At 45.9% G+C, this 15,741-nt stretch overlaps 1 protein-coding gene across 1 annotated transcript in view; it reads left to right on the forward strand.

Annotated features, from left to right (window-relative positions):
* The window catches only part of TRIM66 (tripartite motif containing 66), a 58,821-nt gene that overhangs the window by 6,728 nt on the left and 36,352 nt on the right, over nucleotides 1-15,741 (forward strand). The window contains exons 2-7 of the mRNA XM_023754589.1: nucleotides 7,992-8,095; nucleotides 9,549-9,696; nucleotides 10,829-10,961; nucleotides 11,287-11,403; nucleotides 12,647-12,761; nucleotides 13,333-13,479. Of these exons, the coding sequence (XP_023610357.1) occupies nucleotides 7,992-8,095; nucleotides 9,549-9,696; nucleotides 10,829-10,961; nucleotides 11,287-11,403; nucleotides 12,647-12,761; nucleotides 13,333-13,479 (764 nt within the window). The remainder of the gene's footprint in view (nucleotides 1-7,991; nucleotides 8,096-9,548; nucleotides 9,697-10,828; nucleotides 10,962-11,286; nucleotides 11,404-12,646; nucleotides 12,762-13,332; nucleotides 13,480-15,741) is intronic.

Genomic DNA, 15,741 nt, shown 5'->3' on the forward strand with positions numbered 1-15,741 from the left:
CCACTGGTTCCAGATTATGCAGGTACTGAATAAAAGCTGGTCTGGATGCTTAAGAATTACTTGTGAAACTTGGTGAAAATATAGATGCCACACTTATACCTAAGACAGTGGTCGGCAAACTGCGGCTCGCGAGCCACATGCGGCATTTTGGCCCCTTGAGTGTGGCTCTTCCTAAGTCTGAGGAGTACCCTAATTAAGTTAATAACAATGTACCTACCTATATAGTTTAAATTTAAAAAATGTGGCTCTCAAAAGAAATTTCAATCGTACTGTTGATATTTGGCTCTGTTGACTAATAAGTTTGCCGACCACTGACCTAAGAGATTTGGATTTGGTTGATTTTGGGATTTCTAACAAACCCTCCGGATTTGTGAATCGCTGATCCACCAAGGCAGGATGAGGCCCGATCTTAAGAGGCTATGCGTGATATCACATGAACTCACTCATTTATGAAATATAATGAACAACATAAACTGATGAACAAAAACAGATCCAGAGACAGAGAAGCATCAATCAGACCATCAAACCTCAGAGGGAAGGTAGGGGAGGGTGGGGGTAGGGGGAGAGATCAACCAAAGGACTTATATGCAAGCATATAGGCCTAACCAAAGGACACAGACAACAGGGGGGTGAGGGCACGAGTGGTGGGGATGAGGGCTAATGTGGGGATAAGGACACATGTAATACCTTCATCAATAAAGAAATTTAAAAAAAAAGAGGCTATGGGTGCCAGAGAAAGGAGAGCACAGGTAAAATGGGATTTGGCAGCTGCCCTCTTCGCCCTCCTGTTACCTGCCTCTGCTCGTGACAGGCCATCCATTTGACTTCTTTTTCTTCACACACCACCACTCCCCCTAACATTCCATTTTGATTATATTCTATCAGTTCTCGTTGAGATGACTCTTCTGTCCCTTTCTTTCCATTTCTGCCTTGTTCAGGGTCCCATTAATGCTCAACTACCCAAGCCTCCTCCCTGACCGCCCCTGCCTCCAATCTATCAAAATAATCAAGCCAAACTCTCTCTCTCTCCAGAACGTTTTTGGGCTGCCTTTGCTTTCAAGACAAAGGCCAAGCTCCTTAGCTTAGCATTCGGAGCCTCTCAGGAGCTTACTGTCCTGCTAATTTCCAGTCTCATTCTGTGCCACTCCCCCTCTGTGCTTTTGAAATTTTCCTGTACTCTGTACTTTTGCAATTATCTTGTAAGTTTTGCCCCATTCTGATATTTTTGCTTCAGTTCGATCCTGTTTTTCCTTTTTGCTTTTTTTCCCTCCCTGCTCCTGTATGCTGTATCTCCCTCCGGGGTGGAGTTAGCTGCCTAGGGACAGCCCGCCCCCCCCTCCCACTCCCCCGCCCCAGGACCTTTGTGCATCATAAAATGTGTGTCTGCTCCATCTGAAGTCCTAATCCTCCACTTGTGACGGACAATTGGTCACTATGGCAACTGACTGTGACGTCACAGGATAAGGACTTCAGGTGAAGTGGCAGGAGCAGGTGAGTGTGTAGGAGACAGATTTTAATGTCTGTCGAAGGCCCCCCCACATCCCTCCTTCAGTGCTGGGGGCATAGAGGGATATCTCGGGCTCCTGCTGATTTTAAAAATGATGCGGTGAGAGTGTGTGCCTGGCATCTGCGTGCTGCAGCAGTGTGGGGCTGACAGAGTGTGTCAACTTGAGCTCTGGCTGTGCAGGCACCGCTGCTGCATGAGCTTGTTATTCCATTCTGGATTGCTATTTTGATACCCAGATTGCATCATTCTTCCTACGTATAAACAGGGGGTCCCCAGGGCCCTGCAGCTACTCACTTCTCCACCAACACTGTTGTTGTGATGAGCTCTATTTAAATGAGCTGCCGGATCCGGGCAGGTTCCAGCCATACATGAGCACTGTCATTTTGGGGAACATGGAGGGCTGAAGGATTTTTGGATCGAGTCCTAAAAGGCTGAGAGTGATGGCCTCCTGAGCTGAGCAGAGAGCGACAGAGCTAGTTCCTGAAAGTTGAAAATCTCCTTTCTTCCTTCTGAGCTTCTATTCCAAGGCACCCAGAGGATTAGGAAGGAGCTGCAGCTAGGAAGAGAGTCGCCTCTTTGAGGTCTCCCTCTTGCTGTTCAGTTTGGGAAAACTGCTGCAGCGCCTTCGAGATAAACAGGAACAGGAGGAGTCATCCAAGCCCTTTCTTGCAGCAGCATCTCAGGTGAGCTGGAGAAATGCAACCCTGGCTGAGGATCCCTCAGAGAAAGGAGGAGAGGATCCAGGCTGCTCCCCCTACCCTACCCAGTGCCCAGCTCCCCGAGGCTTAGGCCCTGCAGCCCTGCTGGCTGCAGCATGCAGGGGGGGTGTTCCTGGGCTCTTGGTAAGCACCGTCCTCTGGGACCTGTGGTGGGCTCACCTGTCGCTCTTCTGACTTCTCTCCCAGGTGTTGCTCTAATCACAGGGCAGCAAGGGCCACAGGTAAGCCTGCTGGCAGCCAGGGGCAGCAATCACTTAGGATCAAAATCTGTCTTTCTAGCAGGGACTGGGCATCTGGGGAGTGGGTGCAATGTATTTCTCAAAGGTGGTGCTGCTCTGAGCTTTGGGCTAGAGGAAGGCTTCAGGGACTTGTGTGATGGGGGTCTTAGCTGATGTCCCAGTACTCTGGAGCTGCTCTTGTGTGGGGGGACAGGAATGGTTAGTGAGGATGGCCAGCCCACCAGAGGATACAACAGACTGATTTTTCTCCTTGTATAGTGGCTGAGAGAGGCATAGGGAGGTAGACTGTCTTATTTGTAGCTCTGGAGGTAATCAGGGACTGCTTAGTGGTCCAAGATACCACCTGTGTTTTACAAGGGCTCTGTGGGGTTTAGCTAAGTTCCTCCCTCTCTCTGGGCCTCCGTGTCACATTCTCTATGGTAAGAGAATTGGCTAGATGAGCAGTGAAAACTAGGTCTGTCCAGCTTTGGGTGTGCATGTGAGACCTGGCAAAGGACCACCAAGCTGCTTCAGAGGATGCCACTCTGTCAGAATCAGAGCTTGCACCCCAGCTGCAAAGTTTCATGGAGCCCTGGACAGGAGCTGTAGAATGAAGGGCTTAACCCTCTGAGGGTTGGTTGCTTAGCACTGAGCTCAGGCTTATGTACCTGGGGTGTATGTGTCCCTACTTGGTGGGCTGAGCTGACCCAATGCTGGCATTTCTCTCCACCCCAACCCCCTGGTGCCCAGGTTGCCTGGGCTCTGCTGTTCATGTCTGAAGTGTGGACTACCCTCCCTGGCTGCCTCACTACGTCCTGAGCTCAGCACACTCTCTGGGACCCTGTAGCAGTCTTGTAGTGCCAGTCTCCAGGCTGTACCCTAAGCCCGCTCATCGGTTCTTTAGTGGAGGCAAAATGTCTGCCAACTCTCTGCCAACCCTCAGGGTACCTAGGTATCAGGGTATCCTTCTGTGTGCTGAGCATCTGGCCTCTGCTCTTCTCTGTCAGAAGGCAAATACATCCCAGCTGCATTCAGAATCTCTAACATTTTGGAGCCTCTTTAAAACTGGGTGAGCCTGCTTTTCTCAGCTGCCAGGTACAGGGGACAGAGCTATCAGACTCAAACTTGGTTGTATATTGCAGTCACCTGGGGAATTTTAAAAAATACTGATGCCTGGATCCTATCATTTGAAACTCTGATTTAATTGCTATGGGATGTGGACTGGACATCAGGATGTTTAAAGATGCCTCATATGATTCAGACATGTAACAAAGTGTGAGAACCACTGGTCCGTAGAATGAAACTGCTCCAGATTTATTTTCTCCAGGCAGAAAAACTCTGCTTCACTTGCCTTTTTTCAAAGATCATATTTCTTAAAACTTTAAGCATAGCTGGGGCTGGATTTCAGTTTCTCCTGGATTCCCAGGTCCAGAGCTGTTTCCATGTCATCATTAGAGTTGGATCATTATTTTGGAATATTTTACTTATGAAGTATTTACTTGATTAAAATAAAATTACCTTTTTAAAAATATATTTTTTATTGATTTCAGAGAGGAAGGGAGAGGGAGAGAGAAACATCAATGATGAGAGAGAATCATTGATTGGCTGCTTCCTGCACCCCCCCTAGTGGGGGTCGAGCCCGCAACCCGGGCATGTGCCTTTGACTAGAATCGAACCCGGGACCCTCCAGTCCTCAGGCTGATGCTCTATCCACTGAGCAAAACCAGCGAGGGCTACCTTTTTTATTCACACTTGAATTAGAGAGGAGCCTAGCATAGTGAAAAGGGCTGGGTTTTAGAGATAGACAGACTTGGCTTTCAATGGTAGTTCTGCCCTTGCTTTACGTGATCTTTGATGGGTGACAATTTCTTGGAGCCTCAGTCTCTCCAACTATGAAATGGGGACAATGGCTACCTCTTAGATGTGGATTGATGATTAAATGAGATAACACATGTAAAGTGCCTGGTACGGGGAGTAGTGGTAAAAAATAATTTGTCCCACACATACTAGGGACCAGAAGTGCTCACTCTTACAACAGTGTCACTGAACATCCTTGAGTTTCAGAGCCATTCTACCAGGCTGCTAGGTCCCCAGGAGGACCTCTGGGGCCAATGCCTTCTTCACTCTGGAAGCAGACGCCCCACCTCCTCCCGGGATGGTTGCGTGACCTTTGGACCATTTCTCAGAATTGATGTTCCCATGTACAACATAGAAACTCAAGGCTGTTGCTTGAATAATTCAAGTAGAAAAAAAGCAATATATCTAAATAATGTTTTATATAACATGTGACTTACATATGTATTAATAACCAGATTAATGTTAAATATTATAGATGTTTGATAATTTTAGATAATTAAGAGTTCATGTATTCCAATTGTCTTAACAAATTTTGTTAAAGCTCAAGGTTGACACAGCTTGATGGGGTTAGGACCTTCTGAGGGAAGATAAGAATTTCTGGACAAAGTGTTGTGACCTTCTGAGGGAAGATAAGAATTTCTGGACAAAGTGTTGTGACAGATACTGCTGCAGCAGCCCCTCTTTAGATGGGCTGAGCCCACAGCTTGTCTCCTGCCTTGCTGACTTGATAGCCAGGTCGCTGTTTGGCTCTCTGTGTCTTCCCATCTTGCCCAGGGGAATATTTCTGAAGCCTGGCTGCAGCAGGCAGAGGAAGAGGGTTGGATAATCCATGCTTCCCTGATATTCCCATTTCCCTCGTTTTAAGGATGTAGAAAGTACAGTTCAGAGAAAGGGGGTCACTTATGTAAGGTTACACAGATAGTGCCAGCCTTGGGCCTGGAACCCACATCTCCCAATTCACAGCCTTCCCCAAGCACCACAGCTCTGCCCTGGATCAGACCTGATTCCTTTGTCCTCCGGACTGGCTTTTTTTCTATCACCCTGAAAACTTGCAGATGGCTTCTTACTACTTTCAGTAGCTGTGAGTGCAAGGACTACACGTGGAATCCTCAAACGCAATAGAAGCTTAATTGTCCCAATTTGCTAAAAAGCATGCAATCTTTTTTTAGTACCAATTGTGGATTATTTTTTAATGCAGACATGTGAACAGATAGAATGCTGTGTGATATTTGTTATACTAGAAGAACGTTCAGGGTGCTGTGGGGACTCAGAGGAGGGAATAATTAACTTATCCCGAGGGAAATCAACCCTGTTTCTCAAAGGTAGAGCATTTGGAACAGGTTTGAAAGGATGAACAGGAGTTTATCTGAAAAGAAGGGGAGCAAGAAAAAGTATTTCAGGGAGAGGGAACAGCACTTTTATAAACAGTTATGCAAAGGTTTGGTGTATTCGGGAGATAGCAGAGATATTGGGGCATGGCAAGGACATAGGGTATGTGGCAGATGAAGCTAGAGATGTCACGAGAGAGAGGCCAACTTGGAAAGGGCCTGAGAACCAAGTTGAGGATTTGGGCCTTTAAGGCCAAGGGAGGCAGAGGATATGTAAAAAGGGCTTCTCTGATCTATTCAGTTATTTCTCTTTTTTTATGATGCTAATGAGGCTGTGTTAGTATGACTAATGTGTGGGCCTCTGGTACCATGGAGTTGGAAGCCTTGTGGAAATTTTCAACGATTAGAGCAGCATTTCTTATCTAGGGATAGATGACTAGGGTCTCCCCAGAGATTAGAAGGGAGGAACGGTCACCTGATTCCCCTGGATAAGACCACCTGTGGAGAGCATCCTTCTCCACCTTTGGCCACTGTTCTTGATGGACAAAGACTAGGAGATTCCAGACTCAGTTCTGTTCATGGCTCTGTGAAGGCTGGGGGAGGTTTTAAACATTTGAGGGAGGGGGGCTAGGATGGGTGGAGGAAGAGTATTAAACTATTATTTTTCATGATTTTGTGGAATACTTCATGGTTAAAATAACTAAATTTTAATTTATGATTATACAGGTTGGCATTTGGGCTGGAATTCTTGGCTGGGTTGAGCTGGGCTTGGCTTATCTCAGCTGTGCTCATTCCTGTGTCTGGGTTCAGCTGGGTGTCAATTGGAGCTAACTGGCTTATGATGGCTCAGGTGGGACACCTGAAACAACTGAGACCTCTCTCCACATGGCCTCTGATCTTCCAGCAATCTACCTGAGGTTCATGTGAGAGTCTTAGAGTTCCTGAGAGCAAGAGCAGAACCATACAAAGGCACCTGAGGTTTAGGCTTGGAACTTGTTCATTGTCACTTTTGCTACGTTCTGTTGGTCAAAGGAAATCATGAGGTCAGCCTAGCTTCAAAGGCTGGAGAACAGACTCAACCTTAATGGTTTAGTTGTTTTAACCATGAAGTTTTGAAGTGGCTTATTTGAAGGGCAGGGGCACACAGAGGGGAAGAATTTGTGGACATTTTTTAAATCTACCTCTCAGACTGTTTGATTTTCATCATCTGGGAGAGTTGCTAATTGAGGTCATTGCCATGAATGGGATATGAGAAATCTTTTGAATGCAAAGTCAACATTCATGGATGGTCATGTGCTTTCTCAAGTATTACCTAATTTAATTCCCATAGCAACTCTTGTTTTCCCTTTCTATTTTACATATGAAGAAACTGGGGCACAGAGGAGTTAAGTGAGTTTAAATGAGTTGCCAACCAAGGTCATTGGGTGGTATACCTGGTGTTTGGGCTTACATTTGTCTTACTGAAAATCTAGACTGTGGTGGTATAGCGGCACCCACTGCCACAGGCAGTCCCTTCCCATGTCATTTTCATCCTTGGACACAGGCACCCAGTCCTGCTCAGAAGGCTCATTTCCTGGGCTGATTGCTCTGGGGGTGGGCCTGAAGAGCACCATAGTCTCTGGCGGTGGGGGAGGGGGGCAGTCTGATTCCGCTTATATAGTTCAGGAGCCCATTATGCTGAGGAATGTGTTGAAGATGGTTGCATTTCTCTGGGAAGAGGGGGTTAGGACAAGATGTGCATGTTCACAGGTGAAACACACATATATGTGATGCACCCAACATCACTAGCTGGAGAAGGCCCTACGGAAGCACTCTAAGCCCCAAGGGCAGACCGCTTGGTCTTGGCTGTAACAAGAGAAAAGTACCTCCTTGATGAGCAGGCAGGAAGGCCTTGCCTTTCTCTGGTTAGGGCCTTTTGGAAGCCCCCGCTTTGAGATCTTTAAAGTAATTCTGCTACCCGGTAACCTTAATGGCTGGAGTTGTGCCCTAGTCTAAACTGGTTCCCTGGAGGTTTGCTGGGCTCCTAGGACTGTGGAAAGAGGAGTGGGAGCAGCAGAAAGCACCCAGTTATCAACCAGAGTAGGGTTGGAACTGTAGTAGAATGGCTTGTGGGAGGGGGAAGGAAGGTAGGACCAGCAAACATAGGGCTGTAAAGAGGTGTGTAGGGCAGGCACCTAAGGGGATGGTCATGTTCAGAGTACCTAGGTGGACAGTGCAGGCTATGGTGTCAGACATAGTTAATTTTGGCACAAGTGGTATTGGCACATACCTTGGTTGTTATATATTAGAAAGCCTCATTTCAAGGCCTTATGTATAATCTGCCATGTTGCCCTGACTCTGCTATCTTTTTCCCCCCTCCCAGAGCTCATCTCCTGTCCTGGGTGTAAGCGAGTGTACCCTACCAGGGATGTAACTGAACATTTTTTTCTGCAGTGCTTCTCTGCTGGGCAATTCAAGATGGCCAGGGTAAGTCAAGACCAAAGAAGCAGCTGTTCCTTTTCAGAAATCTGTGGGACCCCTTTCTATAAGTCTGTCTACTTATCACTCCATCCAACTTCTTACCCTGGTATCAAATTGGCTCTTCCTCCCTCCCTCCCTTCCTCCCTTCCTTCCTTCCTTCCTTCCTTCCTTCCTTCCTTCCTTCCTTCCTTCCTTCCTTCCTTCCTTCCTTCCTTCCATGCATCTATCGAGAAAAAAATGAAAATGTTGAGTTGGGGAAAGCAAAATGGGAGTTTTTCCTCCTCATTCTTACAGTTCTTACTGAAAAATATTCGTATTGAGCTTTTATTTTCACTTTTCTACCCCTGAGTTGAAACTCATGCAGCAGACTGGGTTAAATGGGTTCTTCAGTCTTTCTTGTATTTAACAACTGATACCTGTAACCTGAGTTTTTGAAAGTTCACATTACTTACTGACTGCTTCTCCTTTTGTTCCTTTCTCCACTAGGGTATCCCTGACACTACGTTTTATTCATTTGTCAATTTACTTACTTGCTCCTGTATCTAATTTTTATTGAATATCTTGCATGTGGTAGGCCCTGTGCTGGGTGCTAGGCAGACAGAGACCCATGTTCTCTACCCTTAATTGGTTCATAGTTTAATTAGTAAAACTTTTAGTATTTCTTCTCTTCTTCTCCCTGCTATGGGTGTTTCAGACGTCAGTGTGAGGAAAAAGTTGTTAGAACCTACATCAGTTCAGTGGCCTATATTATTCAGAAATAGACATGCTAATTTTTTTCCAAAATCTCTTCTCCACATGCTTTACTAGTACATCAGCCCTGCAAGGTATTTGCTGACGAAATGAATGGACATTTGGATTAGGAGAGGACTGGGTACTCTTGGGCCCAGCAAGCCTCAGCTGTGGAAACATAACTCTGAGAGTTGATCTGTGCTTGTCCTTTCCTGGCTGTATACACTCATCTTGCTGTGTACCCCACATCAGCAGCTTCCTCCTCTCTGCAGGCACATTGACTTATTGCTTGTGCTTTCTCATTTTCCTCTCTTGTTTGCCGATAAACTTCTACTTGTCATTCCATATTCAACTCAAATGTCACCTCTTTCTGAGAACTTTCCTGGCCTCTCCTAGATGGAGCCCCTGGAAACTCCCCCTTGCTTCCTTAGATGTGCATCCTTATCACATCGTTACTCTGAATTCTGCCACCCGTCAGGCTATGTGAGCCTTATTCATTTGGGTACCCTCATCTTCAGCACAGTACTTGTGCTAATAGCCCCTGAGGACACTCTTCTTTTAGTCACAAGGTTGCTTTTCTTCACAAGCCCCCACATGTCACTCCCAGGCAGCTCTCCAGATTGACTGCATTCCAAACTAGTGGAGGAACAGCTCTGCAGGACCCCAGGCCCTAGAGCCTTTACTGCTCAGAGAGGCAGGCCCAAATAACTCCAGAACTTTCTGCTTCCAGAACTGCTCCGAGTGCAAGGAGAAGAGGGCGGCACACATTCTCTGTACCTACTGCAACCGCTGGCTCTGCAGCTCCTGCACGGAAGAGCACCAGCATGGCCCTGCCCCTGGGGGTTCGCTCTTCCCCCCGGCCCAGAAGGGATCTCCAGGTATCACTGCTGGCTTGCCCCACCAGCTCACATGCCCTTAAGCGGTGCTGAACCTTAAAATCCTGGGAGAATAGCTCTCTGACTTTGTTTCCCTGCTGGTGGTGGTGGTGGTGGTGATGGTGGCGGCGGTAGGGGTGGTCTCCTCCAGACTCACAGTCACAGTGTAAGTCACTCTAGGCTCACCCTGGTGGGGGTGGGAGTAGGTGAGTGTGGCTGAGATGTCTTCCTGAGCAGGGAGGAATAGTTTTGAATTATCATGGAAACTAGCTGAGTTCCTTACTTTCACCTCTATTTACAGCAGTCATGTCTCACTTCTAGTTACTTAATTAAACAGCTTGTATCAGGGCTTGTCCATTTGTCTAATACCCTTTGTTTTCAATGGCAATCTTTTTGAAAGTCTTTTCCCAAGGCCTTTAAACCATGGGAGGAATTTTACTGTTGTCATATCCATAGGAATCAGATTTTTTTTAAAAATATTTTTTTATTGATTTCAGAGAGGAAGAGAGTGGTAGAAACATCAATGATGAGAGAGAATCACTGATCGGCTGCCTCCTGCATGCCCCCAACTGGGAATCGAGCCCGCAACCCGGACATGTGCCCTTGACTGGAATCGAATGTGGGACTCTTCAGTCCACAGGCCGATGCTCTATCCGCTGAGCCAAATCGGCTAGGGCCACAGGAATCAGATTTAATGATCCATGTGATCTGACCTTGACCCTGGTGAGGCTGGTTAGCTGGTTTCAGCCCCATCACACTGAATCCTGGTTTAATGAAGAGTTTTAAGTTGAATTTTAGAGGAGTCATTATCCTGCAGGCGATCCATGTGCTGGAGTAGTAACAAACACTTTCCTTAGCCTCTGGCAGATAGTGGGATGCCTGGGGCTTGATAGTGTGTTATTTTTGGCCAGTTGTGCAATTTTTGGCCAGCTGAGCTAAGCCGGCATTCCTCGTGCTCCTGGAACCTCAGTGGCCCAACAAGAGGCCTCTTCTGTTTGCACCACCTATCCTTGAAGCTCTGTGTCTACCCTGTGTCCATGGAGGGTCCCATTGAGGGCCAAGGCCTGCTCGGTGGGGCTTAACTGAGAGGTCTTCCTGAACAAGAGAAGCCCACTTTCTCCATCTTGTCTGGCAGGAGTGAATGGTAGTTCTGGGGACTTCGCCTTGTACTGTCCTCTACACACACAGGAAGTGCTTAAGCTATTCTGCGAGACCTGTGATGTGCTCACGTGCCATAGATGCCTCATGGTGGAACACAAAGAACACAGGTAGAGTTGGCTGGCTGCTCAAAGGGGGATTGGGAGGGCTCTGTACTTCTTACTTATAGAGTGTTGGGCTCCTGGTGCATCAAAATTCTTTGCCTGCCTAAGCCAACTTTCAGCCCCTGGGATGAAGTTTTCTCTGCTCCTTTTGTGGGGATTCTTCACAGAAGGGCTAAAAAGCCAAGAGCCTGCAGTATCTTTGACTTTTCCTAGATGCAATTCCAGCCTCCATCGGCCTGGCTGAGACACGCACTGTGGGGATTCTTGCTTGGCTGGCATGTTCAGAATAAAACTCAGCTTTCCTCAGCTTTTTCTCTGCCTCCTCCTGTAGGTGCAGACATCTTGAAGAAGTTCTGCAAAATCAGAGGATGCTTCTGGAAAGTGTGACTACACAGGTGGCTCATAAGAAATCTAGCCTGCAGACATCTGCAAAGCAAATTGAGGACAGGTAGCACAAGCTAGCCCTTTGTCAACTCGGAAAATGCTCTGTTCCCTCACACCCTGGATATGCCTTTAGGCAGATGTGGGCATATATCCCAGAAGCATATGTCTTGGCCTTAGAGGTCTCAGGGCCAGTGAAAGGGCTTCAGGTCATCACTTAGTGAATGGGACCAAACTAGGTCAGGATGATCAGAGTGAGTCTGGGCCAAAGCACATGCCTTTTGAAAGTAGCCATGAAATAGCCAGAGGTTGGTGCTTGAGAACAAGGGCACAGAGTAGATAACTGGGACAAGAGTCCTGTTTATCCTAGGGTACAGCTAGTAGGTGGTAATCTGCCCTTTATCACCCATTTCCAAATGTTTTCTGTAGAAATCTACACATGACATGAAATCATTAGTATTTTACGAGGAAGAGGAATTACTAGGTACTAAGAGTTCATCATGTGGCAGGCATTGGATCGGGCATCATACATACATTATTTTGTTCAATTTTTACAATTCTTTGAGTTGGGTTAACTCCATTTTACTGATGAGGAGACTGAAGTTTGGAGAAGTTCGGTGATTTGTTTGAATAAACATTCAGTGATCAAGCTGAGTTTGGAAGCTGTTCTGTGTGACTTCAAAGCCCATGTTCTTTTTTTCTTCTTCTTTTTAACAGCTTTACTGAGATTTAATTTGCATACAATAATATTTCCCTTTTAAAATGTACAATTCAGTGGTTTATAGTATATTCATAGGGTTGTGCAACCATTATTATTATCTACTTTTAGAACATTTAATCACCCCAAAAAGAAACCCCATACTCATTAGCAGTCATTCTCTATTCCCCCAACGTCCCCAGTTCTTGGCAACCACTAGTCTACTTTTTGTTTCTGTCTATGCTCTTTTTACTGCATGGCCCTGTTTAGTGGAGCATTCTCCTTTTTAGACAATAGATTACATGAAGTCATACTCATACTTACTCTATCCTGCCTCTAGTCTGTGTGAACTGTTGAACTGCTGGGTTGACCTGGGTGTGGACCTGAGGTTTGCCTCAAGAAAACCAGGTTGAACTCTGGGCCACTGGCCCACTTAGCTCAGTTGGTCTGGGTTGTCCAAAGGGTGGGCTGGTGAGGAAGGTTCTTGTTTCTGTATATTTGGTGCTTGATGGGCCTTGATCTCAATGGGCAGCCTCCAAGTTGTTGGCTCTTATGTTTGCTGTCTCTAAGCCCTCAATAGGGCTCACCATGCTATGTCCCATCCTGTTTATAGGATTTTTGAGGTGAAGCATCAGCACAGGAAGGTGGAAAACCAGATCAAAATGGCCAAGATGGTTCTAATGAATGAGCTGAACAAACAGGCCAACGTGCTCATAGAAGAGTTGGAGGTACATGTGGACAGATGGGCCAGCGGGTGGGTTCTGTGCTCTCCCTAGGTCAGAAACCAGACACATATCAAACTGGGCCCATGGCGCAGAGCTTCTTGGGCTGGAATTTATGTGCTCTTTCTTGCTCCCTGTAACTTAAAATGTTCATTCTAATTTGGGGAGGGTGGTTCATTAAAGGCTGGAAAGTTAGTTCAAACTCTCATCAGCACTATGGCTCTAAGGCAACTGCCTTCCTGGGTTGTGCAACATTATAGCCTTGGAAGAAAGTCATAAAATAGCCCTCCTTCTTCATCAAGTTATTCCCAAGAGATGTAGACATTCATTATTTTTCTCATTCATTTATCACCTGTTCCATATTTGCACTATAAAATCCGTCCACTCTTTCTCCCTCCCTTCCTCCACCCCTCAGCAGCCCATGGTAGTGCTCTGTCCTGCTGTCCTCCTCTCGGGTGCAGTCTCATCTGATTCCATCAGTGTTTACACTGATACACACAGGCCACCAGATTTCCAAGCGGGTAGACTGCAGTCCAAGAATAGGATCAGGAACTCTGTCTTCTCTCTCTGTACCCAGGGCATTACTAATGAGAGAAAGCGGAAACTGGAGCAGCAGTTACAGAGCATCATGGTGCTCAACCGTCAGTTCGAGCATGTGCAGAATTTCATCAATTGGGCTGTTTGCAGCAAAACCAGTATCCCTTTCCTTTTCAGCAAAGAGCTGGTAAGAAGAACTCTTAATTCCTCAATCACTGCTTTTAAGTTAGTAAGTGGATGCCATTATTTTTACCAAACCCCATAGTGCAAAGAACTCAGGTGCTGAAATCATCCTGCCTTCCTCTAGGCAACTCAGCTGGGAAATTCTGTAGTTATTTGCCTTAGGTCACAGATTTAGAAATTATCCTGAACACTAGTGGTGTGCTGATCATCCCCTACAAAATTATTTGGGTTTAAATGGGGCCTAAGAGGAAAGAAGTGGAGGATGATGTTGAAGTGTTGAGCTTTGGGAGGAGATGATGCCCAGGAGCAATGATTTTGAGAGAAGTTGGTGGGATTTATATTTGGATGAGGAGGCAGAAGAAGGATATAAAGATACTAAGGTTCAAGGAAATGAACATACAGCAGAGGAGTTTAAATCTGAGATGCCTGTAGGACATCTAAATGGAGATAATCCAAAATCTGTATTGATAGATGGATTTGGAAGTCAAAAGACAAGTCAGGGTTTGAGATAGAGATGTGGGAGTCCCTGGAATATCTCTAATATCGCATTGGAACAGTGTGTGATGGAAGAAGAAAAGAACAAATCTGGAACCCAGGGAAATGCCATGAATTTCAGCAGAGGAGAGAGGAAAAGGACAAGTGAAAAGCAAAGGTCTGAGGAGAAATAGGAGAGAGTGGTGCACAGAAATTAACTGAGTTTCAAGTAGTCAATGTTATCCTTGCTACTGAGGTGAAACAGGATGAGTAGTGAAGAGATACCTTGAGATCTGGGAATCAGGAAGTCCCTGGTGGTCTTGTGAAAGAAATTCTAGCAAAGTCTAGAATTAAAAGCTAGAACAAGGGGACTGAGGATGGGAGGTGAAGGAGAGACAAGTGAAAAGAAGGGAATCCAGAAGATAGCTTGACAAGGCGACTTGACTTTTTTTTTTTTTTTTAATACGGAAAATGTTTGCATGAATTTATTTGGGAGAAGTTGAAAATAGTTGTGTGGTAGAGTGAGCATACTGAGAAGGCAGAAAGAAGTGGGGTCTAGAGTGAATTGGTTCACCTTAAACATAGAGGCATTCCCTTCCTGTGAGATGGAGGACAGGCAGGCATCAGCTTTCATGTAGTTAAGTTGGGAGGTAGGAGGGATACAAGTTTGAGGGAGTTGGCCCTTTATGGTCTCTTTTGTCCTCTGTGAAGTTGAAAGTGATAATAAGAGGGTTAGGCCTTGGGTAGGTGTAAAGATTTTAAATAGTCACTGTGGCAGTGGATGAAGAAGCCGACAAGAAAGGAAATGACAAGAAAAAGGACTGAGGTTCATAATCACTGACCCAACCCCAGATAACATGCTTTGGAATGGCTGTATTGTCCTAAGGTTAGGCATTGGTGGTGGGGAGGAATTAGGGCACAAGTGACATTGTTAATGAAAATGATGAAAAGCTGAGATGATCTTATGGATTGATGGGGCAGGCTTACGGAGCTCAACGAGATTGAAGAGCCTACTCTGAAAGAGTTAGAACTAGTTATGATCAGGTAATAGGTTATTGGAGTTTACGGTCTCATAGGTAAAATGGTTGTAGGTGATGAAAAGGATGACTGAACTGAAAAGAGAAGTGAAGTTGATTGACATTTAAAAGAGATCAAGGAAGTAAGAGGCCAAGATGTTGATTGGGGCATTAGTTAACTAGATGATGGCAGGATAAGTTGGTCATTTGCCAGAGCCTTAGATAAATGGGAGGGTTAGTGATAGGAAATAGATGAAAGTGATGAGGGAGGAAGAGGTCAGTTGATTAGGATGGAAGGGACTTTTACCTGTGGGTGGAAGGACAGCACTAAGGGAGCTCAGAGAATGTCTGCCCCATAGGCTTATAAATTGAGATATGATAGAATGAGTGGAGCACTCTTGAGAGATCTGCCAGCAACTGATATCCTGAGAGGAATTACAAATTATTTGAGGCTTGGAAGAAATAAGAATGTAAGGATTTCAGAAGCCTCAATAAGAGGAAGGGGATCAGTGGGGAATGGGAGGGGGTTCCAGGTGGGTAGAGGTGGTGAGGAGGCAGGACAAGAATATGGAGACACTAAGGTTCAAGGAAACGAGCATATGGCATGAAGAACTGAGTCTAAAGAACCCATGGCTTTGAGCCCTTCAACCTGTTCAAAGAGTGAGGGAGAGGGAATTTTCATTTCTTGGACCAAGATGCCCAAGAAATGACTTTTGGTGCTGTTGTCAGATTGTGTTTCATATGCAGCGTATTGCTGGAGAACAAATTGTAACACA

This window comes from Myotis lucifugus, unplaced genomic scaffold (assembly GCF_000147115.1).
Source record: "Myotis lucifugus unplaced genomic scaffold, Myoluc2.0 scaffold_61, whole genome shotgun sequence".
Classification (NCBI taxonomy): Eukaryota; Metazoa; Chordata; class Mammalia; order Chiroptera; family Vespertilionidae; genus Myotis; species Myotis lucifugus.